At 41.2% G+C, this 25738-nt stretch overlaps 2 protein-coding genes across 2 annotated transcripts in view; one reads left to right on the forward strand and one right to left on the reverse strand.

Annotated features, from left to right (window-relative positions):
- Positions 1 to 3773, forward strand: part of Crybg3 (crystallin beta-gamma domain containing 3) — a 107456-nt gene extending 103683 nt beyond the window's left edge. The window contains exons 20-22 of the mRNA XM_028760226.1: positions 119 to 277; positions 1089 to 1248; positions 2174 to 3773. Coding sequence (XP_028616059.1) covers positions 119 to 277; positions 1089 to 1248; positions 2174 to 2262 — 408 coding nt within the window. The 3' untranslated portion in view covers positions 2263 to 3773. The remainder of the gene's footprint in view (positions 1 to 118; positions 278 to 1088; positions 1249 to 2173) is intronic.
- Positions 1 to 25387, reverse strand: Riox2 (ribosomal oxygenase 2). The gene is made up of 10 exons (XM_028760227.1): positions 25338 to 25387; positions 19048 to 19504; positions 15511 to 15630; positions 14388 to 14516; positions 11927 to 12030; positions 8827 to 8929; positions 7927 to 8098; positions 6150 to 6238; positions 4550 to 4639; positions 1 to 4101 (listed from the first exon to the last, which is right to left on the reverse strand). Exons 2-10 carry the CDS (start codon positions 19477 to 19479, stop codon positions 3943 to 3945), a joined length of 1398 nt encoding a protein of 465 aa, XP_028616060.1. The 5' UTR covers positions 19480 to 19504; positions 25338 to 25387; the 3' UTR covers positions 1 to 3942.
- Positions 25388 to 25738: the final 351 nt, after the last annotated feature.

The raw sequence follows: 25738 nt of genomic DNA on the forward strand, positions 1-25738 counted from the left end.
TTGAGTCAAACATATTTATTAAAGTTAGTACCTTTCCACTTTCCTGCTTTGGACAGATTACTTTTCCAATAAGGAAGTTTAAGGTCCCCACTCCTCAATGACTTTTCTCTTTATGTAGCCTGCAGTATACATCAGAATAAGGAACAGAGCCCAGGATGAATATTTGACAGTCACTGGGAACCCAGCAGATGCACGGACAATGTCTGTATGCATCTCTCCCTACAGTGGGAAGGACACTCAGATCTGGCACTACTGCCGAGGACTCTTTAAATCCAAGGTAAAAGATCATGCTTTTTCTGATGTTCACATTTGCACAGTAACTACAATACTACCAGATCAGCTGGCATGCTGAAAACAATGTTGGCTTCCTAGAAGCAGTTCAGTGTATAATCATAAAAATGGACTTAACTTTTGTTTAAATCTAGAAAGTACAGATTCAGTTTAAGAAGCAAGATTAACACGTAACCTAAATGATTCCCTCCATTGGAGCCAAATCAGGCAACATGCTTGTGGGAGAAGGGTTCCTTATTTGACAGCCAGATAAGATTAGTTCTCTCTTGTGATTCCAAACATGTTAAAACCCTTTCCTTTTTGAATATACAGTAGAGCCATAGTAGAAGAAAACTGTCATGAACGATGCTTAAGAAAATGAAATATAAGCTTTCCCCCTTACCATATTTGCTGCTCTGGGGAACAGAACACTACCTCAGAAAAACACTATTATGTTTTGATTTGTATCACCAATGACCTATCTACTCTTTATGCTTCAAAACAAAAAGCATTTAAAATTAGTACCTGGTTATCTTTGGTACAGTGTTTTGTCATTTAAAGTAGAAAACCAAGCATCATATATTTAAGCTAACAGGGACTTAATATTCCAGTTCAGCATATCTTTACTGAAGACCTTGTGTCAGAGGCAGAGCCTTTTAAAAACAAGTGTTTGTATTTCAGTTTTGTTACCTATTCTTCCTCATCAGCCATAAAGACTTTTAAAGATAAATGGAAATTATTTTTTTCAGTTAAGAATAGCTACTACAATTATATTGGCAAAAGCAGTAGAGTCATTCTATTTCCTGACTATTGTATAGGCCAGTGACACATGTCTTGATGTGATTGGAGGCCGGGACACTCCTGGAGCCAAGGTAGCCTTGTGGACTGAACATGGGCAGTTCAGGCAGAAGTGGAGAATGAACAGAAATGGAACCATCAGCTCTTATCTCAGTGATGAACTTGTCCTGGATGTTAAAGGTGGGCCTTTGATAATAACCAGTGTTGTGTGCCTTTGAATGCCAGTGTAAGTTTCAACCCCTCCTTCCAAGTAAGGAACTCTTTTAGTTAACTGTGGAGGTAGCTCAGTGGTAAAGAGCACTGGCTGCTCTTCTAGAGGAAGAGTTCAATTCCTACTCAACACATGGCAGCACACAACTGTCTGTAACTCTAAGACCAGGGATCTGCCACCCTCACATCAGTGCACATAGAAAAAGATAAACATTCATTTAAGAGGAATAAAGTCATTTTCACTTACATTTGGGAGAAAAAGTTTTGTTTTGTTTTTCTTTTAAATGAACTCTAAGGGTCATACAGCCAGGAACCAAGAAAAACCCCAATAAAATCTAAATAGCTTTTCTATCATTAGAATAATAAAAATTTCACTTGCAACCTTAATTTTGATGAACTGTTGCAATTCTAAATTTGAAGCACCAGAATCTACAAAATAAAGATGTCCCCTGTTTCTTTTCCAGAAACATATCCTGTACTGAATTGCTGTAATCCTTAAAAAGCTCTCAGTTAAGATTTACAGCAGGAACAATTACTCTTGTTCTTTAATGTTTCAAGGTCAGAGCCAGTATTATTTACTATGGCTGTTGCTGAAGAAACAAAACAGTACCTGGCACTCACCTAGAGTTTACTAGGGAAACTGTTTCTGTATGGCATGTTTCTATGGGCACTATGCATCTATAAACACATATTTTTGTTTTTAGTTTTTCAGTTTGACAAGTGGGTCCAATTTGAGGTGAATACTGGCTTCGTGGTTCAAACCCAGTTTCCCATTTCAAACTTTCAAATAATATATTAATCTACTTAAATAGTGTGCTGAACAAAAAGGGTGTGAAATTGTGCAATTGCCAATACTCCTGTGAACAAATCTTTTCTTCTGACATTTCTATTTTAGGAGGAAACTATTATGACAAGACTCATGTCATTGTAAATCAGCCCCTGGAGGGAGAAGAAACACAGAAATGGGACATTGAAATCTTGTGAGAGAATCACAAAGGCACCTCCACCCACTCCTGCCCGTGTGCACGGGAAGGAAGCTGCTGTGTTCACACTACTGCACTGCACACAGAAAGAACTTTCTCCCAAGCGGTCAAACTACTGCTCCATGGAAAAGCTAAAATACTCTCACCGGAGTGTCCTTGTGAAGAAAATGTAATTATTTCTTTTCCTGATGGATCTAGTTGTAGTGACCAATTTCCTGAAATCTGTCTTTTCTCTCCTAAGCACTAACCATGAATTCTGTTCTTGATGGCGCTAAGTTATCTGGACAATGCTGTTACATGCATTAGTTAGTATACTAGTGTCCTGCTCCATGCTTGTGTGAATGAGGCATAGGAAAACAAATTCCTACAAGTTGTCATACTACTGCAGGAAGATAAGTAATTTTTAGCACCATCTGACGACTTATTTTAAAAAAGCTCTTGTATTAAGCTGCTGCTGTATTAAACAAACCTTAGTTTCTATACAGAAACTTTGTAACTGAAACACCCGTAAGTATTTATACTCTTTAATTACCTGACCCCAAGGAGGGACCCTGGCTTCTTGAGGCAAAAGGCACTAGTACTTAAAGTACTTTCTGTGGCACGGCCGATCTTTACTGCTTTTCTAACTACAAATGTACAAACATCCTCAGAGTGCCCACCTGCATGACCTGGGGTGACAATACTCTTGGGCGTGCTAACTTTACATTTTGGTCACCTGAAGGAAGGATAGTAGTATCAAGACTGAGTCACTTATGTCTAAGAGTCCAACGTGTCCCTGGAGTTAAAGCACTACACGCAAGTTCAGATGAAGCAAACAGGGCTTCTACTCACCACAACTTTGTCTACTTGGTGACAGACAACTAAGTTTTACTCCCATTTTAAATTACAGCTAGGCAAAACCAGGTCTAGAGGCACTACATACAAGTCAACAGCCTTCTCCTTCCTGAGATGGACTTTAACTCAGACAGCCACTGCTTTCAGCCCCAATTTTGGCCAGAAAGAAAAAAAATACTTATTTTTACAGAAATTTTCCAGCAATATTTTTAAAACTACCAACTTGTATGCACTTTAGAATGTAAAATAACAGTGGATACTTATTTTTTTATACACTTGGTCTTTCCATGTATATACTGGCCTCTGATTTGTTTTTTCAATCTCTGGCTCTTCTGTCATCTTCCAAGCAGCATCTGAGAGCTCTGCATGTTCACAGATGCTGGGTACCTCTTTTGGGTGTGGCAGTGTTACGTGAAACATGTTTATTTTAATGGGGAAAGGGGTCATGTATGCTCAAAAGTATGTATATTTTCATTGTAAAAAAACCAACTTTATTCCTAAATTTTAATTGTTAAAAAGTATTTTTGGAGCCAAGGATGCTCTTTAAAGGAGTTATTTCTTCCAAAGAACCAAGACACGCCAGGTTATGACATAATTCTATATGACATATATACTGGAATTGTGCCTTTTCTACAGCACTGGATTAAATAAACTTGTCCAAAATATCGTTTTCTCACAGCCTGGGATGCTTAGTAATTTCTTGTTTTCCCTCTCGTGTCCATGAAGGCATGAACCACCTTCTGTTCTCCGCTCTTCTATGTAACCACACCTTCATCCTGAGTACTAATCAGAACACCAAGTCCCTTATGTGTAGAGAAAATAGCAAATAATTCTCTGCATAAAGATACTAGAGTACTTGGATTAAAGACTCTGTCCAGAGAGACAGTGCCAGGTTCTCCTTTTCTTCATCTGTGTGAAGTTTCAGGTCCTTAACACGAATTGGTGACCCACACCAGATTTGCTTCAGAGCATCCACATGGGATAAAGGAAAGCGAAGTCCGTAAATCTGAAGAAGGATACATTGTTTAGTACAAAAATAAAGTCACTTCATGGATTTTGCATAAGCTTACACAATTCTCAATGTACATATTTCTAATATACTTCAGAAGTATGAAACTTGTTTCAGAAAAACTACTTCACCTGTAATTAGATAATTCACAAAAGTCATCAATTCCCACATGAAAGCTTAGATTCCAACAACAACCTACTTTGAGCAGTTAAGTTGTAGAATGTTTGGCATTTGTCACACTTTTCTATAAGGTCACACCTATTGTGTTTTAAAAGCTGCTATCAATATATCCTTCACAATATTGACTGACTTAATTTTCCTATCAGTCAAGTAAAATGGCAGGTCCACAATGCTTCTGTAAAGACACATGACCTTTCAGTCATAAGTAATGTTCCAGTCATAACCCAAACCACAGGAAAGACGTTTGTTTTCAGTTGGAACACACCTCTGTTTCCGCCTCTTTTCCCATCATGTGCGTCTGTCTCACATTCTTTAGAGAATGATAGACGTAAACCATCTTTTGTTGAGCTTCATCCTTTAAAGAAAATAGTAAGTCATCAGCAAGAAAAATACTGAGGGCTTCAGTACAAGGAGGGTTAAAAATATAACACCAAGGAAAACCTTTTGGAGAGTGTGGGGGAGATAGCAGGCTCACTTTAGAGCTATGGTTGGCTTGGAATTGGCTATGTAGAGCAGGCTGGCCTTGAATTCAGATACCTGCCTGGGATAAAGGCATACAGCATCATACCTGGCCCTAATGAAAATCTTTAAAGCCTTGGTCCTCAAATGAAATGTATTCAATTCTGTAAAAAATACTCTGGGCACAAAGTTACAAGACAACTGTTGATAACTTGAAGTCACTTTTGTTAATAGAGACAGCTAGCATGTTCAAGATCCTGATTTCTATGTCAGCTTATCAGTAACAGTTTCTTCTTGAATCGTCTGCACTTTGTTCTATAAAAGTTTGACATTCCTAGAACAAACTAAAAAGCTATATAGTGATCAACTGTTGAGAAATACAAGTTGTGTTATTTACTAAAAATTCCATTTAAATTTCAGTAGTGGATCACAAATCATCTCTATTCTCTTTGGTCTTCCACACATTATTCCTTGTCACTGACTAGCTAAATGCCTGAGCCAACATGTAATGCCTCAGACTTAGTTATCAGAATCATTAGTGACTTTATTTCCATCATCTTCTCTAGGTTTAGTCCTGATAGCTACAGCCTGGGCTTTTGTAGCTCCCTCAGTGCTTAGGAATTACTAGGTAAAGCCATGAGGTTTAGTTCTCACAGACTGAGTTTAGGGCTTAAAAAAAAAAAAAAAAAATGGAGAGGATCCATTTCAAACTAGATACAACTCAGAATTTTATTTTTTAAAAAACAAACACAAAACCCCCAAAACTTTTTCAATGTATATGGGTGCTCTGCCTGCGTGTATGTCTGCATATCGCCTACATATCTGGAATCCAGAGGGCAGAAGAGGACATCAGATAACCTGGAACTTAGGAACCAGAAGAGGACATCAAATGGCCTAGAACTGGAGTTATAGACAGTGGTGAGCTGCCATGTGAGTGAGTGCTGAGAATCAAACCTGGGTCCTCTGGAGAGGAGCAAGTGCTCTTAACTACTGATCCATCTCTCTAGTCACAAAAACTTACACTTTTACAAAGCTTTCCTATCAGCCAGTTTGGAGAAACAATGCATAAAAAGGCCAAACTACAGGGCATAGATTTTGTTCTCTATGATGTCTACTACAGAATGTAAGCTAGATCCTTGTAGTATAGACAGTGACAGGGACTGGGACAGGGAAACTCAAACACAGTCTTCAGTTGTTCATGAAGAGCAGTGTAGCCTACAGTAGATTAGGAAGCAAAGATCAGACACATACACAAGAAGAGGAGGACTCTGAGGATAAAAGAAGGCCCTTAAATCCCCAACAGGCATTGCAACAGGGACTGTGAGAGGGGCATGATCTCGCTGGAGTAGCCTGAGGTTCGTGGAAATAGTATGCAAAGAGGGTATCTCTTCCCCCTGGATACTCACAGATTGATTCTGATCTGGCCCTACTGTGAGGACAATGTGATCTTTAAACTGCAGTCTTACTATGCTGTTCAACCTTGGCAACTTTTCACCTAGAACAGAAAGCCAGCCATCAAAATGAATCTAACATGTTCAAACTTGTTTGTGACCCATCTTTTAGCTCATGTTCTCCCACATCTATCGTGATAATTAAAAGTGCAGCTTGCACCTCCATGGACCTCATTCTTACAGTGATACAGGCATATCATTACGTAAATAATAATGCAAGTTAACAGTATCTTAGAGGGCTAGGTGTGGGGCTCATTGGAGAGCTTACCTAGTACTCACAAGGCTCTATACTCGAATCCCAACACCATACACAAAGACCATTATTAGACAGGTATAAATAACCCCATCTATGGATGGAAAGACCTGTGCTGCTTTCTGCATAAAAGCAGAGCCTCTACTACACCTGGGCTCTGGAAAGAATGAGCTGTGTGACAATGGCACATAATTCAGTCCCTGTAAGTGGAACACTGTCCTTTATGACCCATCACAGAACAAACAGTCTTCTCTTTCTAAAGTGGACTTAAGAAAATGAAAAGAACCGCCAGGAGAAACAAGCTGGCCTTATAAAGCCATCTGGGTGGGAAAGTGTTAAGGAATCATAACCTTATTGACTACAGTAGCTAAACGAGGGAAATGATTAGATAAACATCCTGGAATTAAGCAGGGATTTATTTAGCAAATTCTCTTCTAAAGATTAATGTTATTGGTAAAATATGGCATTCTGAACAAATGTAATCAAAATTAAATTCTAAACTTCTTTCAAAGACTGTAAAATAAAAATGTCTATGGAGTTACCATAAATAGGAACTTTATATATTTTAGTAGTTGTCACCTGGTGACAGGTGAGACTTATGATAGGGAAAAGATTCTTGGTGACTCTGAGACAAAGGGCTAGCCCAGTTAGCATTAGGTCTCAGCACTCTCTTGAACACTGTGTAACAGAATATTACTGTCAATCAAAATAACTGTGTGGCTGGTCAAAATGTACAAATACCACCAAGCATACTTGGGGCCTGAACTCAGGCAAAAACAAAAACAGTGTTCAAACTATCAGTGGCCCAATACTTCTCTCCCCTGGTCCCTGAGTGAAGGTGCTATTTATCTAAGGTAACTCAAGCCTCATACATTCTTCCCACTCACTGAGGAATATCTAGAAGAGACCCACCTACTTCCGGACAGCACCAATCCACACCAAAGCTTTGCTTCCATGAGTCCTCTGGAAACTGTGTGTGAAATGTCCAGCTTAAGACCACACCCTATAAATTCTTTCTAATGCCCTTTTATGGAGATACTTTACAGTGTGTAGCTTTCCCACTGCAACAAGTCACAACATACAGCTTTGAATGTGACAGTGTGTTCCTTGTGGCTTGTGCTGGACACTGACAGCACCTATGAGCTGAATTCCATCACTCCAAGACGACCTGTCACACCTTACTCACTGCAGCTTGGGAGACTCGTGCTATCTTTAACCATTCTTTTATTTCCCCTAGTGGGAACATACTTTAACATGCTTGCCTTAATTCTGACAAGATTATGTCATAGTCAAGTTCTTCAACATTTCTGGACATGATGACTAAAGACTACTAAAAGCATGTCTGTGAAACCACACGCACTAAGGAGAGAGTGCTATCTACTTGAAACCTAAAGTGTTTCATGTGCTCCATTGGCTCCAAGTGGAGATCAGCTAGTAAAGCATCAAGTATCTCCCATTAGCCCCAGAGCAAACCCCTACCTGGGTCCATAGTCTCTGTTCCATTTCCCAAATAGAAAGGAGGGAGTCTGTGCATGACAAAGTCCTTCTTCATATCTGATGACAGCAGTTCTTTTCTGCCCTCGAGCTGGTCTGCAAGGGTCCTCAGAAAGCCACTCAACTTCCTTGTTACATCAGCTGGGGTTTCCACACTCTGGAGGCAAAGAAGTGAACCTTGACCAGATTCTGTTAGAGGTAGCCACCCAGGTCAGTTTTCACTGTAGTATCCTGAGCTTCAATCCCAATACTGACCTCCACTGATATAAACCATGCCATTCTATGGTGAGGGGAGGGACAACCTGGACCTTAAGAGAAGGAAGCTGATCATATCCTTATATGCAATATTTATCTTACATTGTCCATCATTTGTAGAAATATAAGTAAAAACATAACTAAAACAATTTTCAGATTTTGCTTGGAAAGGGGATCCTTGGAATTAGAGTACTATCCAGGCTCTATGGGAAGCAAGTCACTCCTCCTAGGGCGACCAACCCTACTCAACACCAGTCAACTTATGGTCTGGAAACTAGCCAAAGATGAAAAATGCAGAAACATCAGGAAATCCAAGGTGCCTCTTCTTCAACTAGATCCCCCAGGTGTGCTCAATATAGACTTGTGGCCATGTTTATTTGTTCAACTATCTATTTACCCAATATCCCCCAGTACTACTGTGTGAAAATACACAAAACACTTTTGAACAACAGTCAAAGATGGCCCCAGAGGAATGGCCCTACATAAAGCCACCCTCTATTAGCTGTGTAAATCCTTCTGTTCAGCAGGCCAGCTTGCTTCATCTGGGAAGAATGTCAGGGCCTTCCTGTGAGCAGATCTGCCTCCCTGGTGCATGGCTCGCCACTTGCTTCTAACTGCTTCTGTTCTTACCATGAGCATCTGCCGGGGCATTCCAGTCCTTAATGCAATATCTTCCTTTGCAATGTCAAAGACAAGCCCCGAAATGGAATCCAAAAGGCAATCTCCCCATGAACTACAACATGAAATAAGAAAATGAAAATACCTAAAGTTGTTAATGAATAAACAATGTATGTAAATACCAATTACTACTCTAAACTGCACACTGGGTTCCCACTTGCTCATTCCTGACCAATTCAGAAAATTAAACAGATTCTACCACAAAGAAGGAATTTGGAAGATCAATAATGCTTTTACTGGGTTAGAGAGCAAGCCAGTGTCCAAAAATAATATCTAGAGGAAAGTATCAGTGCTCAGTTAACTTCACCTCCTCTGAGGTAGTTAGATTTATTTCATTCCTTTCTCTGTGGCAGTTAGAAGTGGCTCTTTCCCAACTGTGTACCAGTTTAAGTAAGAAAAAAACACTCTGTGGGGTTGCTTTCTTTAAACTTTTTTTTTTTTTTCTGAGACAGGGTTTCTCTTTATAGCCCGGGCTGTCCTGTCTGTAGACCAGGCTGACCTCGAACTCAGAAATCCGCCTGCCTCTGCCTCCCAAGTGCTAGGATTAAAGGCATGCACCACCACCGCCCGGCTCTTTAAACATTTCTTAACTTGTTTAAATTTCTCCCATGTCCCCAGCAGACTTCAAATTGAGAGCTACATGCAAATGGAAATCACAGTATGGCTTATGCTTCTCAGTCAGGAAAACTGACACTTTCTTGCTTCCCATCCTAGAAGAGTGCCAAAGGAGGAGGACACAAGGGCCTCTTGAGACACTTTCCCCAAAGTATCCACTACTTGGTGTCATACTGCTGTGTGACTTAAAGCCACGCTTTCTTCACTCTTGTGGATGGATCCTGAGAATAGAGGCAGATCTCTGGACAAGGGAAATAGGTGGTCTTTCGCAGGCTTTTAGGTGGAAATCGTAGGCATCACAGAGGAATTTGATGGCAGATAAACAGTGTTCTTCCAAGGGTAAGAATATTAATTTTGGGAGATTTGCTCTGGCATTAGCAGGCCCAAGCTATTCCAGTGATGCCTCTTCCGAGGTGTTGAGAAGAGGCTATACATTCCCTTACCACAGTGGTCCAGAGCCCAGGAACACCTCTGAGAGGTGTGGCTCTCAGATTACATTCTTCCATTCTGGCTCTTGCATTTCCTATCCAAATCAGAGGCCAGACTAGGCACATGAGCCACAGTACCCACTCACAGCCCAAGCCAGCAACCCTAGCCCCAGCTGACTGAAGAAAGATTCAATGAGACCCAGAGACCAACCAATCTTCATTTCAGGATGGGAGATGGACCAGGGCAGGTACTTAACAGCAAAAACAAAAGCAAATAGGTTTAAGGTAAGGGGAAATGGATGGAACTCCTGATAGCGTCACACCTACAAGGTATAAAAGGAAAAAGAGGAAGTGAAAATAACCAGGGCTGGCAAGATGGATCGGTGAGTAATGGTCACTGCCAGGAATGTCTGATTATGACCCCTGGAACCTACAGTGGAAAGAGAACACACACACACACACACACACACACACACACACACACGGGGGTGGGGTGGGGGGGTGGAGTGGTGAAAAGAACTTCTTGAGGACCTAGTGTTAGTTATCAGCACAACCATATGGTAGTTCACAACTATTTGTAACTCTAATTCCAAACACTACAACTCCTTCTTGTAGCCTCTGAGGGCACAGGCATACAGGCAATACATACACACAGCCAAACAACAATCCGCAGAAAATAAAATAATCTTTAAAGTCAAAAGAAAAAAAATCCACAAAACAAAACACAAAAAACAAAAAGGAAACCAGATGGCAACAAATATAGAATTTAAAGAAAAGCAGGATTAAGAAGGCAAAAATCCTACCATGGAGGCACCAATGTAACCACCAAGCAGAATTAGGAAGTGAGCCATTAACTGTATGACAGTAATGTGGGGCACCAGAAGATACAGACATTAATAGGACCAGTCTACACAGTTCCTCTGACTCCCTCCTACTCTCCTTTCCGCATGTGTGTGAATGAGAGTGTATGCATCAGTGAGTGTGATGACATCATGCACATGACTGTGCACGCTATGCTGAGGCCAGACATGTGATGTCCTCTATCACTCTCTGCAATACTCCTTTCAGACAGGGTCTCTTAACAGTGACTAGAGCCCTGATGACAGCCAAATCCCAGTGACCCTCTTATCCCTGCTGTCCAACAGCACTGGAGAACGCACAGCATCCCAAACTCCTTTTCTTTTACATGGATGCTGATATCCCAACTCACATCCTCATGCTTACATAGTAAGCACGTTTACCAGTGGGCCACCTCTCTATCACCCCTGCTCTCTTGACTGTCCTCAGACTTTCTGTTCTTTACCTCATCAGAGTGACAAAATACTTTCGAAACCTAGAAATTTATGCCTTCCAATTGTTTGCAAATGGCACTAACCCAGGCAGGATATAGCTATAATCCCTAGTAAATCTGAACATGGGTGAGTTTCACAGAGAGGTCATGAGGAAGAAGAGACACACTTACTAACACATTTTACAATTTCCTGCTTTTCAGCAGGAGGGACTTGACATCTGGTTCTGGACTACCTTCTCCTACCCACCATGACCTTCTGACCCACCCCTACTTAATCATCCATTAAGACTCATTGAGCTGTATGTCAAGTCTTCTCTGAGCCTATTCCTGATATCCAAGCTGAGCTGAGTATATCGTTCCAAGCTCCAAGGGTCTCTTCGAAAACTTACTATGATATACCCATAGCTATAGGTTTTCTCTTTGCTTTGCTTCTCCTTGCCTCTCTAAGGGATCCTCTATCTTCTATTTAGGTATTGTGAAGTGTCTGTGTGTGTAGGCGGGGGGAGGGGGGGAGGGAGAAGAAGGGGGAGATATCTACGATGTTCATAGAATATCCAGACAGGCCAATCACACATAGGGACACATAAAAGAAATATGTAGGGAGTCAGCACAGAATAAGAGGTAGTAGACAACTTCCTCAGGTCTATCCTGAATATGGCTGCTTTGGGCCATATCTCAGAGCTGTCCTAAAAACTAGGTTAGGAAGCAAAGGCCTTACTTGTTCTGGTAGGTGCTAATAGTCAGGTGAATAGAGTGGGCCAGGCCTGAAGGAGTTTCTGCCTGATGAATGGTCCCTCTGGGGAAATACAGCAAATCACCAGGCTAAAGGAAGAACAGAAGAGTTAAGTACACAGCAAACTCTCTTGTCTTTAAGATAAACATACTTTGAGTTCTCCATTCTAGAAACCACTACACATCTCAGGGACAGTCGGTGTGCTGGGTTCAGGTAGTGTCTTTATTTTCAGGGTGACACTAGATATACCTGAAACTAACCTCACAGGACTGAGATCCAAAAAGTAACACCCTGTTTCTGGGGTGACTACTCCCTCCCTCTGGTAAAGTTAGGGCTTTCTGTAACAGGACCAGTGCAACTTGCTTAGCTGCCTTAGCCTTAGACTCTCATCACTAAAATGGGACAAGAGTCCCAAAGCCTACAGCAATAGTCAGAGGATTAAGGAAATGCTAGTTCCAAGTGTTGGGGCAGCATGGGGTATGGTTTTATTACAGTCACTGCCAGTTCTCATCTCTTGAGAATTTTCCTTAGATCTCTCCGAGAGATCTATTATATCACTCCTAACCCATCCTCCTCAGAGCCTATCCCAGCAAGGCATGCAGTGTAGAACACAGATTAATGTGTGTGTGTGTGTGTGTGTGTACTGTAGTGTAGTGTAGTATGGTGTAGTGTATTCCTAAGGTTTGCATGGCTGTTCATTTGCTTTGAATAACCCTAATATGGCAGTACTTCAAGCAAATAAACATTTTTGACAATTACACCCACTGTTTATTGTTTTGATGTTACCTTGAGTGAGGCCTTCACAGATATACTTCATTCAATTCCATAGGAATCTGGATAATTGCCCCCAAGTCCTTTGGGGAAGACAAGGAGGCAGATTCTCCCCAGAAGAAACGAAGTTCTTCCAACAATGAGGCCAACTTAAGATTTCTGACCCCTGGGACTATCACAAATTAAATCTGTGTTATTACAACAATCACTGTGCTAACAAAAGACTGACATCTCACTCAAAGAATGTGGTTGTAAAGGAATCATTAACATAGTATATTTCAATCCCCAGACTGCAAAGTAAATATTATGATTCCCTGATTTAGATAAATTTTTTGCTCAAGGGCATTGCAGTTAAATGACTTCAGCTTTATTGAACTCTAAACCTGCCACACCCCCAAGAAGAGTAAAGGGCTTCTCTTCTGCACCCTGAAACCCACACTAGACCCACTACATAGGCTAGCACTAGAATAGGGGGAAGGTTAATAAGGGTTTCAGAATTCTCACTGAAGCCCCTATTCCTGCCTCAGAGTGTGGTGCTTTAAAGAAGAATGGCCCACATCGGCTCCCGTGTCTGAATATTGGTTTCCACTTGGCGGCTGTGCTTGGACGATCAGAAGGTGCAGTCTTGTTGGAGGTATGTCACTAGAGGCAGGTTTGAGGTTTTGAAAGCCTTCTGTTAGCCTGCTTGCAGGATGAGTGTGAACTCTAAGCTATTCCTGCCACCATGCCACCATCATGAACTCTAATTCTCTGAAATCACAAGCCCAATTAAGTGCTTTCTTTTATAAACTTCCTTGATTACAGTACTTTATCCCAAGTCCATTTAAAGGGACCTCCTGGGTAAACTTTGGTTTCTAGGCCCCACAACAGAGTAGAATGTGAGCAGTACGTTAGCTATGCACTTTGAATGGGTACAGTTGTGCTACAATAAACTATTTAGCAAACCAGAATGTTGAGCAATGAGCTATAAAGCAAACATGAAACCATCATTATTTATTCAGGCTTCCTATAATATAGGTATCCATCGAAAAAGAGGGAAGCTATTTCCTCCAGGCTATTGACAGGCAAATCTTAAAATCAATAGCAATACAGGCAGGGATAGGAATTAGGCTTGGTATATCCTCAAGATGCAAGAAATATGAGAAGATAGTCACACACAATAGTTCCAACATAAGAATCTTTGAAATTGTCTAATTTGATCATTTATATTGCGACTAAAGAAATGTATGTTTTCTAAGCAAGGGCATGAAGCTTATTTATGAAGCTATTCCTGTCTCTCTACATCCTTTTCTCAAGGTCATCTCCTGCCTGACTCTGATATGTTCCCATCCAAACTGGATTAAGATTCTAAGGAAACAATTTATGGAAAGCTACTTGGCTCCCTTGAGGAGGAACCCCTGAGCACTTTGCTAGCTCCTACTCACCTAGTAACTCTATGTTGGGGAGGGAGGGTAGGAGCTATCCTATCAGGAAGACAGGTAGTACGGAAAAGGAAAGCATCATTGTGTTCTGCTTACATGCTGACTACTGACTTAAATGTGGAGAAATAGGCCAAGATTAACCCATCCACATTTATTAGAGAAGTTGGTGATTTGTTGAATTAAACTTATTTCTGTGGAGCTGAATCATACATGGAGAAACGATTTTTAGAAAATGAATAGAAGACCAGCCATACCTTCAGCAGGAAGTCATGTGTTGGTGTCCCAATGCGGTCCTCAGGCTCCACACAGTACTCGTGTGCCAGAGGCACAGTTGGGGAGTACAGGCGCCAGTGTTTCTTTCCCTCCAGCTGCAGGATAAAAACCTATAGGAAGCCACAGACCAGAGTGCATCAGAAAGCTTCCTGACAAACTGGGAGCTTCTAGAACATGCATCAGAAATACATGTTCTGTACACACATATAAGCCACCACTCCTAGTAATTTTTAAACAGGTAATCAGGAATCTTTGTGTTGGACATTCATTCTTGTCACTTTTTTGACACAGCTGGGCTCTTTATATATTCCACTAGCTTTTACATCTTCTATCAGCTAGGCATTTGAAAGCCATAATCTGATAGAAAAATCTGACACAAGTAAATGACCCAAAGCTTAAATATTACAATAAAACACTATATTTTATTCTTTCTTTCTTTTTTTTTTTTTTAAGTTTTCATTTGGCTAAACTATCTTAATATTCTACTAAGAGTATTTAAGAAACACTTGTGGATAATGTATCTACTTAGAGGAACGAAAAGTAACTTCTGTTATATCTGTGTTCACACCTTGTATAAAAGTAAAACTACAAACTATCCAAGCCAATGAGTTAACTTTTTGGAAGCCACATAAGAATCAAATCAACCCTTGTAAAGGTGCCAGGGATTAAGTGGAACCAGAACCTTCATTCAAGCTGCACCAGGACTTTTCATAAGTGGAAAAAATACACATATTGTTCGTAGCCACTAAAAATGGACAAAGTCAAAGAAATGTTAAGAATTATTTGTGATCTCACCTCACTTTGTAATTTTTTTTTAAAAAGTCGATTATTCTTTTATAAATAAGTTACAAAACAAAATCCTATTTCTAAAGACTGTGTGAGTTTTTCATCAGCAGTGCTCCTGCTTTGAGAAGAGGCAGGAAGCCAGTCTGCAGGCATCCCAACATAGAGACCAGGTCAGCATCTTCAGGAAGGACTCAGAAGAACAGCCACAGACCTGGTCTAAGAGTGCCTGAGAGTGATGAAGAGAACCCTGACAACTGATCAAGTCTGGCTCTCAGCAGCCTGCTCTTTCCAGACTGGACAATCAATTTCCTCTCTTACCTCAACATCGTCGTAATGTGGAGGGAGGCCCTGAGATCCTGCAGGAGTCATGTACACATTCGAGCCTACTAAGGAGCCAAAGTAACATTCCAGCTTCTCCTGGATCCTCCAGAGCTCATCCTTTAACAAAGAAAAATGAAAAACAATGTGAATAGAAAATAAGAAAGCGGGGCTGGAGAGATGGCTCAGCGGTTAAGAGCACTGACTGCTCTTCCAGAGGTCCCGAGTTCAAATCCCAGCAACCACATGGTGGCTCACAACCATCCGTAATGAGATTGGATGCCCTCTTCTGGTGTGTCTGAAGACAGCTACAGTGTACTCATCAATAAAATAAATAAATAAATATTAAAAAAAAAAAAGAAAAGAAAAGAAGAAAGCAAATTCAATTAGGATGTGTCTGCTGTACAATTATTACAGGGCAGGCAATTAAACAGTAAACGTCTCCTCAGGAATCTCTGCAGTGTGCACACTCCAGGTAATCTAACAGATGTGAGCAGGTAATTATACCTTTAAAGTTGGCATTCACTTTGGGGTAGAATGGACTGCAGAAATTCAAGAGACTAATTAGGAAGCTGTGATTAAGCATCACAAGCAAGGCATGGCCAGAGTGGCAGGGACAGAAGAAAAGGTGGAGACACATCATGGAATTGCAGAGGGCTCTGCAACAACGGAGAAGAGAAACAAGCTGCTTCTGTACTTGATCATGAACTACTACTTCCATTTACTGAGCTGGGAAAAGACTATTGAAAAAGAAGTTTTGAGGGGCTGGCAAGCAACTCAGCCAGTAAGGTACCTGCCATAGATACAAAGAGCTGAGGTTGAATTCCCAGCACCCACTTTGGGTGCCTTTAACTCTAGCTCAGGAGGTAGTGACAGTCTAGCCTAAGTGGGGAGATCCAGGTCCTGCCATTAAAAAAAATTGAGATGAAAGAGATGGAGAAAAATATAGTCTCTAGACTTTACATGGCCATACATACATACACATACACACACACACACACACACACACACACACACACACACACACCTGCATGCACCTACATGCTCCACCTGTATCCGCAGGCAGGCTCTACCTTCATCCCCCCTACAGTTTTCAGGAGGATAAAAATTGTTCTACCCTGGAAATCTTAATTTTGGGATGCTATGGTTTCCTATGGTGATGCTCTGAAGTCATTTGAGGCTCTAAAGAAGTAAGGGCAGGAATTTACATTTGGGAACTGCCAACAAATAATTATTTAAAGCATGAGAAGCAGAAATGACATCCTGGGAAGGGTACAGAGAACTGAGTAAGGCTCCCTTGAGTGACTCATCAGCTATAAGGCTGAGAGAGATCAGTTACGAGTCAGGTAGCAGGAAGTCACAAGTGGGCTTTGTAGATTACAGCATATTCTATCTTCTAAGTGCTTACTCTGATAACTGAATACCCTCCATAGAAATCCTGTCTCACAGGGTGGGAGAGATCATTAACATCAGTTTATAAGTGAGGAAACTAAAGCAGAAAACCATTAACCATTAACTGAGCCAAGATTCCAATCTGGGGAGTCCAGAATCCATATCTTCAAAACAAGTCACCTACTATGGTGGTCTGAATGAAAATGGCCTTCATAAACTTATACTGGAGTGACACTACTAGGAGGTGTGGCCTTGTTAGAATAAGTATGTCCCTTGGGGGTAGGCTATGTATGAGGCTTCAGATGTTCAACCCAGGCCCAGTGTCACTCTCTCACTCTTCTGCTGCCTGCTGCTCCAGATACAGAACTCTCCAACTACCTCTCCAGCACCATGTCTGTCTGCAGGCTGCCATGCTTTCCATCATAACCAAAACTGATTAAACCTCTGAACTGTAAGCCAGGTCCAATTAAATATTTTCCTTTGTAAAAGTTGCTGGGGTAATGGTGTCTCTCCACAGCAATAGAAACAATAACTAAGATACCTACGCTAAACAGATAAAGAGACTAAAGCTTTAATACAAATGAATGCACAGTGACTGACATATAGGCGGTATAGTATAAATGTTAGGCTTGCTGAGAACACCAATGCATAAGGCTTGAGAGTCAGTTCTACCACTGGGCTGTAAGGAATCTAGTACTGAGAATAGCAAGTGGGAAAGAATTGGGTCAACATGGAAAAAGCTTTGACCACTGGGTTTCCCTATTTATAGATCTCAGAGGTTCTCCTTAGCACAGGAAACATAATTTAATAGTCTCTGAGTAGCTCAAAGAGTTAGCAGGGCTCCCAAGGAGCCTAATTTATTTTGGAGAAAGGCTACAGGATTTGGCTCTCTATTACTTAATATTTGGCACCATTGGGAAACCAGGCCTTGGCTCTTGTTCTCTAGTGTCCCAAGAGATCATTTAGGAATGTATAGGTAACTTTATAGCTCCTGATACTGCTAAGATGATAAGAGGGAAAAAAAAAAATGCAAACCAAAAAAAAAAAAAAAAAAACCACTGGCATGTAACTGACAAATGTGTCTATTTTCTTAAGGATTAGCCAAAATGCTACAGTTCTGTAGCTTTCCCTTTTATCTTGGCCCTGTGGTTTTTGCATTTTCAAACTGTGACCTATTAACAAAAGATATAGAGTCAAACCATGTTGGTTGAAGATGCAGTTACAAGTTCAGGGATGCTTTCTTTATTTATTAAAGGATGCTATCTTCACTTATGATGATCACCCAGGAGCTATTCCAGGACTTAACCCCTCAATGTCACAAGTTCTGTTATTAATATGTTAACATGTATCTTTTTTGGATACCTGATAAATCATCTGGTCATAGCCCTGAAGCCACCACTTGGAGAGATGTAGGCAGGAAAGGAAGATAACCTCAAGTGTCACCTGGGTACTACCATGTACCTTAAAGTACAGCAACAGGACAGCACAGATATCCTTACCATACACAAAAATAAATCAGTCCACTACACACATCCTAGAGGTGCAATGTTATTTGGAAACTTGAGTCTGGTTTTTATAGCTCTGATACTTAAAAATCTACTATGACTAATACAGATTCAAAACATGTAAACAGGTGCTGGGGAGATGGCCTAGTGGTTAAGAAGAACACCTGCTAGACACACAGAAGGACCTGAGGTTATGTCCTTAGTGCCCACATAAAACCTGAAGTGGCAATATGTCTGTAATGTTAGTACTGGGAGATGGGGGAGTGGAACAGTTGGATCCCTGGAGCTCACTGACTACCCAACTCTAAACAAATGGTTAGCTCTAGGTTCAGCAGGAGACCCTAATTACAAAATAAAATATTAGATTGAAAGTAACATAAGAAGACACCTAACATCTTTTTCTGTCCTCCACACATGTCTGCATGTGAGTACATCACATCCCCACCCCCCGACCCCAAAATTTATCTATTAAAATGACAGATTTTCCCAAGTTCAAATGTACTTAAAGTCCAAATGAAAGGCATGTGTGTTCTCACAATGATCTCCATCATCAAACCAGACATTAAATCTTAAACTGATGTGTGTCCAAACATGACTGGTTTCATATATCTGAGAATTCTGCCATGGGGAGATCCATTACCTTAAATCTCTGTGGCTGGTGAAACTGAATTGTTGCCCTCTTCTGATCAAAATCTTTTCTTAGCTGAAGAAACTGTGCTTTTCCACCCTTATTTAAAACCTTCTTCTTCCCACCGATGCACCGGCAGACATTCAAATCTCTTCCATAGTATAGCCCTTGGTTGCAGAGACTCTTCAGGTCTGAGAGGCTGAACAGAGACTGGTAATACGCAGCCAGTGAAGGGTCATCCCTCTGAATGAGAAGGGGCTTTTGCTCCCAGAATTCCTTGAAAAAAGTCTCTACTTTGATGGGTGAGATTAAACTTTCAAAGAAACTACTGGGGCTGTCAAAGTTTAATACAGAAGGTGTAGCAGGCTCCTCCTTAACCTTCTTGCAAGGAACGGACTCTTCTTCGTTCTCATCCACTCTGGGCTTCACTTTCTTTGGCATCATTCACAAGTAGGAAGGAAATATAAGCCTACCAAAGGAATAAGACATTGTCAGGTTTGCAGGAATGCACATGCACCATGCATGACTGTGACATTTTGCCTCTTCAAGAACTCCACATTAGTCAGGACTATATCCTCCAGGATGAGACAGCCTTAAGCTAGTGTCATTTATTCCAAGATGATTCAACCTTAAACACCACTCAGTTTGTACATTCATCCAAAGGAGAACACAAATGTCTTATATATACAAGCACTAAGTCCTGGAAATCAGTATTAATTAGGAGTCTTGATTATCCCAAATTAAACCATTCAACTTTCTCAGTAGTTTTTATTCAAAGGTTAAGCCTATGGCCGTTGAAATGGCAAAGCCAAAAATCTTGAATTTGGCTGCAATCAGCACCAGGTCCTGAATCTAATTAGATGTATTCTCTGTGGTACAGACATTTGATAGAGAATTAGGAACAGCTGTCTGCTGCCAGGTGCTGCTCAACACAGTACAGAAAACCTTCCCAGGCAGAAGCCAACATGCCCTGGGCCAGTGGCGTCACCTGGTGGCTGGAATGAGATGACAAACAGAGTAAACTCCACTTTCAAGTGCTTGAGAACTGTGGCCATCAGGGCCCTCTGCCCATTTAAAAAAAGTAATTAAGGGCTTTGAAAAGGAAGGTTAAAATCAGTTATGTGGCAGATCTTCAAAAAGATCTACCTTTTTAACTGGAACAAGATATCAATCACCAACATCATTAGCCGCTAACACAGTACTTCTCCAATTTAACACACAAAAAAGACACAGGGGCATCGAGTGGACCCATAGTAAACACTTTCTGGTTTCTGGCACACATTTGGGTAGCAAGAGGACCAACATTCCCAAACTCCCATAAACTATAAATCCTGACACATATATAGGTTTCCCTCACGTAGGTTCAAGAATTGTGATTCAAACCATACAAATGTTCACGATATAAAATTTGCAAAAGTATTTGGGACCAGATTTGCAATACCTACCTGCACATACACAGGACACCATAGTGTAAACCTGAAATTGTATACTTGAGATAACCAACTAAAGCAGGAAGGATTTATTTTTGGCTCAGTTTCAGGGTCTTTAGTCCACTGGATGGTTCTGTTGTCTTGTGGAGACTCTCAAAGTCACCGACAAGAGGATATGATAGCGCAGTTACCTCATGGTCACAAAGAGGCAAAAAGAGAACCATTCTACCACCTAACTTTCTTTTATCAGGCCCTGAACAGTCCACCCAGAAGTGCCAGAGGCTAGCAACCAAGCAGTTAGACTTGAGATGGGGGGGGGACATATTAAAATTAAAACCAAAACAAAGTTCATAATTCATTTATGCTTCATATATAGTTTACAGACATAGCCTAGGGTAATTTTATGCCTGCTTTTGTTGTGCCTCCAACTTGAGGTTTAAAATGCTTTTTTTTTTTTTTAACTTATATGGCATATTGGTGCTCAGAAGTCAGATTTCAGATGCTTGGATTAGTGATGTTCAAACTGTGTAACTTCTCTTTTTTCTTTCTTATTCTGATGTTCTGTTCCTCTGATTGCTAACAAACATCCTGTTGCCAAAGAAGGCTGAGAATCACAGTGCTTATAAAATAACACATTTTCTCAAGGTCAGTAACTTAAAATGCTATGAGTTCCTACTGTGTTGAGTTACCAGGATTACAAGGAAGCTGTCTTTTCGTCTCATCAAATGTGGAGTAGCATTTTGGCAGCACTGTGGACTGAACAAATGAGTATTCTCCTCTGGGAAGTCCTAGAATGATCTGCAACAACTAATTTTTAAAACAGTCTTTAAAAAGCAACCCAGATGCAAACTCGAAAAATTAGTAAGTGGAAACTGAACAAATAGAAAACCCTCTAAAGGTCTCATTTTAGTATCTAAATTTGTAACACCAAGGAGCTCAGTTCTTTCAAAAAGCAGAGAATCATGGCAGCAAACAGCGACAACTAACTGATACTAACAATGCAGTGTAGGAGCTAAAGATGACCTGAAAAAAGATAAAACTGGTGTTAACTTATGTGCTTGTGTATGCTTGGTTCAGGGATTGGCACTATTAGAAGGTGTGGCCTTGTTGGAGTAGGTGTGTCACTGTGGGCTTGGGCTTTAAGACCCTTGTCCTAGCTGCCCGGAAGCCAGTCTTCTAGCAGCCTTCACACGAAGATGTAGAACTCAGCTGTTCCTACACCATGCCTGCCTGGATGCTGTCATTTTTCTGCTTTGATGAAGCTCTGAACCTGTAAGCTAGCCCCCAATTAAATGTTGTATTTTATAAGAGTTACCTTGGTCATGGTATCTGTTCACAGCAGTAAAACCATAACTAAGACAGTGCTCAATCAGACAAACTTTCTGAAAATATTTTGTGTATCCCTTTGATTCAAACAGAACAGCTTTAATTCTTTTTTTTCTTTTCCTTTCCTTTCCTTTCCTTTCCTTTCCTTTCCTTTCCTTTCCTTTCCTTTCCTTTCCTTTCCCCTTTCTTTCTTTTTTCTTTCTTTCTCTTTTTTTTTCCGAGACAGGTTTCTCTGTATAGCCCTGGCTGACCTGGAATACACTCTGTAGACCAGGCTGGCCTTGAACTCAGAAATCTGCCTGCCTCTGCCTCCCAAGTGCTGGGATTAAAGGTGGGTGCCATCACCACCCAACCAGCTTTAATTCTTAACCCAAGCAATTAAAGTGTTGGAGAGATGAACTGCCATAGCTGGAATCTTAAGAGACATGGAAACACAAAATATGAAGACAGACTCAGTAAAGAATCAATGTAAAGACAGACAGTAAAGGAAGGAGGCTATACCTCCTGTTCTTTAAAAAAAAAAAAAAAAAAAAAAAACCAGCTTGTAGCTGATATTGGCATTTGAGATTTCTGGAGAGTTTTTACTACCATTAAATAAAAACAGTGGCCTAAACATGCAATCAGCACAGCTGACATTGTAAGCTGGCACATGTACTCTTCTGAGGGTATATGCCAAGCAGAGGCTGCCTAGAAAAATCAGTCACCAGCCCTCACCTCATTGCCCTAAAACTCTTGTCATATAGTCTCTAACAACCCTGCAGGTGGGCACGTTTCCATCTGCTGATGCAATCAAGTGAAAATCAACAGAGTGTGACTCCATTTAAAGACAGTTGGAACCTTGCACAGGACACCCCAGGAATTCATCGAATGTATCTTTTTCCTGTGCCAATTTAGTTAGTATTTCACCTAGCAAACTGTTGAACCTCTCACATTTAATATAAAACCATTAGACCACTGTGTTATACCACAAAAGGCACTTAATGCCTTAGTTAGGGTTACTATTGCTATGAAGGAACCCCATGACCAAAGCAAGTTGGGGAGGAAAGGGTTTATTTGGCATATACTTCCACATCACTGTTCCTCCCTGAAGGAATTCAGGACTAGAACTCAAGCAGGAATGAAACCTGAAGATCAGAGCTGATACAGAGGCAATGAAGAGATGCCACTTCCTGGCTTTGGCTTGCTAGCCTACTTTCTTATAGAACCCAGGACCACCATCCTAGAGGTGGCCCCACACATCAAACACTAAGAAAATGTCTGGTAGTAACTATATCTTATGATGGCATTTTCTCAATTGAGGCTCCCTGCTTTCAGGTAACTCTAGCTTGTGTCAAGTTGACAAAAGACAAGCCAGCACAGGTATCTTCCAAAGTAAAGCACTCATCTCTTACCCTCTTATAATTAAGGCACATCTCATACTCTCACAATTGCTCAGTTTGATGCGAGGAAAAGACAAGTGAAAGGCTTATTTCCTTAAGAATAAACAGAATGAAAAAAAAAAAGAATAACCTGAATGAAATTGCACATTCACCAGAAGATGTGGCTAAGTGCCCAAAATACTTAAGAATAAAACCACTTAAGGATTTTCCCACCTACAATCACCAACAAGTCAACCCCAAGACTACAGAACTTACCTCGCCTACAATTACACCACCTACTTCCCTCCTATGTCAACATAGAATTTATCTGAGCCTCAGTTAATTTCCAATTGGAAACTAATTCAGATACATTATATTTTACTTACAACACTCTTTTTTTTTTAATAGCCTTTGGAGGGTGGACCAGAGTAGACACATAGCTACCAAATTAGGCCTATCTCCAAAGATCCCAAACTGCCCCACCATTTCACATGCAGTGAGAAGCACAAGAGGAACAAAGACACTTCTTGTATTCCAAGAAATACAGGACATTAAACCAGAGACTTCCTTATCTATAATGGTGCAGCACCTGCCTGTAAGCCCCATGGATCTCCCAGATAGAAATAAGAGTATTTCTTTCCATAGCCACGGGGTTGGAGAAGCTGTGAAAAGCAATTGTTTTTCAGTAAGTAAGTTGATTTAAAAGCACTTAAAGAATTCCAAAAGTGTCTCAACTTATAAACTGGTAACTCCTGTATCACTGATAAATTCGACATGAAAATAAATGTTGGCACTCTTACTATAGTCAACAAACTTAATAATCTACATTTGATGGTGCCCTAAAATTTTCCCATGGCAAATTTTAATGACGTCACCAGAACTTCTTAAGGGATAGCCACCCCTACCTTGCCAAGACCTAGCCAAAGTATGGCACAAGACAGTCAAGTCAAATTTTTTCTTCACTTTTTCTTCCTAGCAAATTCTCAAAAGCCTTACTCACCTCCCAAAAAAAAAAACAACCTCCCCCCAAAAAACAAAACAAAAAACCCCAAGAACAACGAAATTCACAAAACAGCTCTTGGGAAAGACAGGGGTCTTGCACAATAAAAGACTATTCTGAAAGAGTAACCATAGATACCAATACTCACTAGCAGCCCTGGAAGTCTCTCTCCATGTTAGCAGTATTTTACCAGCAAAGCTTTTAGCACGCAAATTTCTAGATATTCATCAAGCCTAATGCATTACCACTTCTGATGCTGGAGGCAGAAATCTACATTCACAGAAGTCTTTAACGAATTTTAGGCCCACTAACCTGGAGAAAACTAGATTGAACTTGGCTCAATTAAACACATCCGACAATAATTATATACAGTGGGCCTGAGACGGCTCAGTCGGTAAAGTCAAGTCACCTGCAGACCAACCCTGACCACCTTGTTTAATCTCTTGCACATAGTGGAAAGGATCCCTCAAAGTGTCCACCGACCTTCCCTGGTACACCATAGCATGTGTACATCCACACATAAAATAAATAAAATGGTGAAATATTTTTTTAAAGTACATATTGCTTGTAACAAGGTCACCAGGCTAACCTGAAAGCGATTGTCTTCAGCACACAAAGTTTTCATTAATTCAGAGATGTCTCACTGAATGGCAGTTACGTTTTGGAGCTTTATACAAACAGAATACGAATTACGTGTATTTGGGGGTGCCATGAGGTCACAAAAGATGCAGCCCAAAAGTTAAGAGGCAACCAGGTATTAAAAAGGAGATGGTGAAACCCAACTCCCGGCGCCGGAAGTTCAGATAATGAATGCTGGCGGACTTCCTGAAACCTGTTCTTAGTCACCTGTTGAGCAACCTGGAGTCAGGGAGGCAGTCTTCCTCAGGTGAGATAAAAAAGACAAGCAACTCTCCAAGTTCGGAGCTGAGTGACAGTCCCCGCGCCCCGCCTCAGTCCGCCGCACGTGGTCCCCGCCCCTCCCCGTCTGCGCGCGCAGCCCGGCTCTAGCAAGCGGGCGGAACTCTCGTGTGCCGCTCGCCACCAGGCCTGCGGTGCACGTGGCCGGGTCCCCAACCCTCGGCCACCCAGCTCACCAGCTAAGCCCGGGCCCTCCGAAGCTGCACTTCTCAGCCCGACCCGAGCTCCCCACGCTGCACTGCGCGGTTCAGCCGGGACCACCACACTCACCCAGCACGGCCTGTTGCGTCTCATCCGCAAGTTGACTCGGCTACAGCGTAGAGGGGCGGGGCGGCGTGGGCACGTCCAGGGCGTGCTCCGGAGACGCGGCCCCGCCCCTGAGCTTCTAGCCCCGCCCCCGGACTGCATTCCCTGCTCCCACCTACAACTACAGGCCTTCTGCTGCTTGGGCATATGAACCTAAAGATCACAGAATGTGATTGTGCTTTTTATTGTTTATACCTCCAAATCTGAAGTTAGAGGGAAATATATAGATTTGGGAAGTTCCCTTTATTAGCACACGCACAAGAACATGCTTCTTGAGAGAGTGCTTGTGCTCCGTTGGTCCACAAAAGGTCCAAATTGTTTGTCATTGCATACAGCTTTAATATTGGTCGATTGTTACCAACTTA

Source organism: Grammomys surdaster, unplaced genomic scaffold (genome assembly GCF_004785775.1).
Source record: "Grammomys surdaster isolate TR1022 unplaced genomic scaffold, NIH_TR_1.0 126398, whole genome shotgun sequence".
In the NCBI taxonomy this organism is placed as follows: Eukaryota; Metazoa; Chordata; class Mammalia; order Rodentia; family Muridae; genus Grammomys; species Grammomys surdaster.

Coding starts and splice junctions, on each gene's coding strand:
- Riox2 (XM_028760227.1), bottom strand. CDS start 19,479: ATGATGCCAAAGAAAGTGAAGCCCAGAGTGGATGAGAACGAAGAAGAG. Junction 8,930..11,926: donor ATTAGCACCTACCAGAACAA/GTAAGGCCTTTG, acceptor TTCATGTTGTAG/TTCATGGGGAGATTGCCTTT. Junction 6,239..7,926: donor AACAGAGACTATGGACCCAG/GTAGGGGTTTGC, acceptor TTTCTGTTCTAG/GTGAAAAGTTGCCAAGGTTG.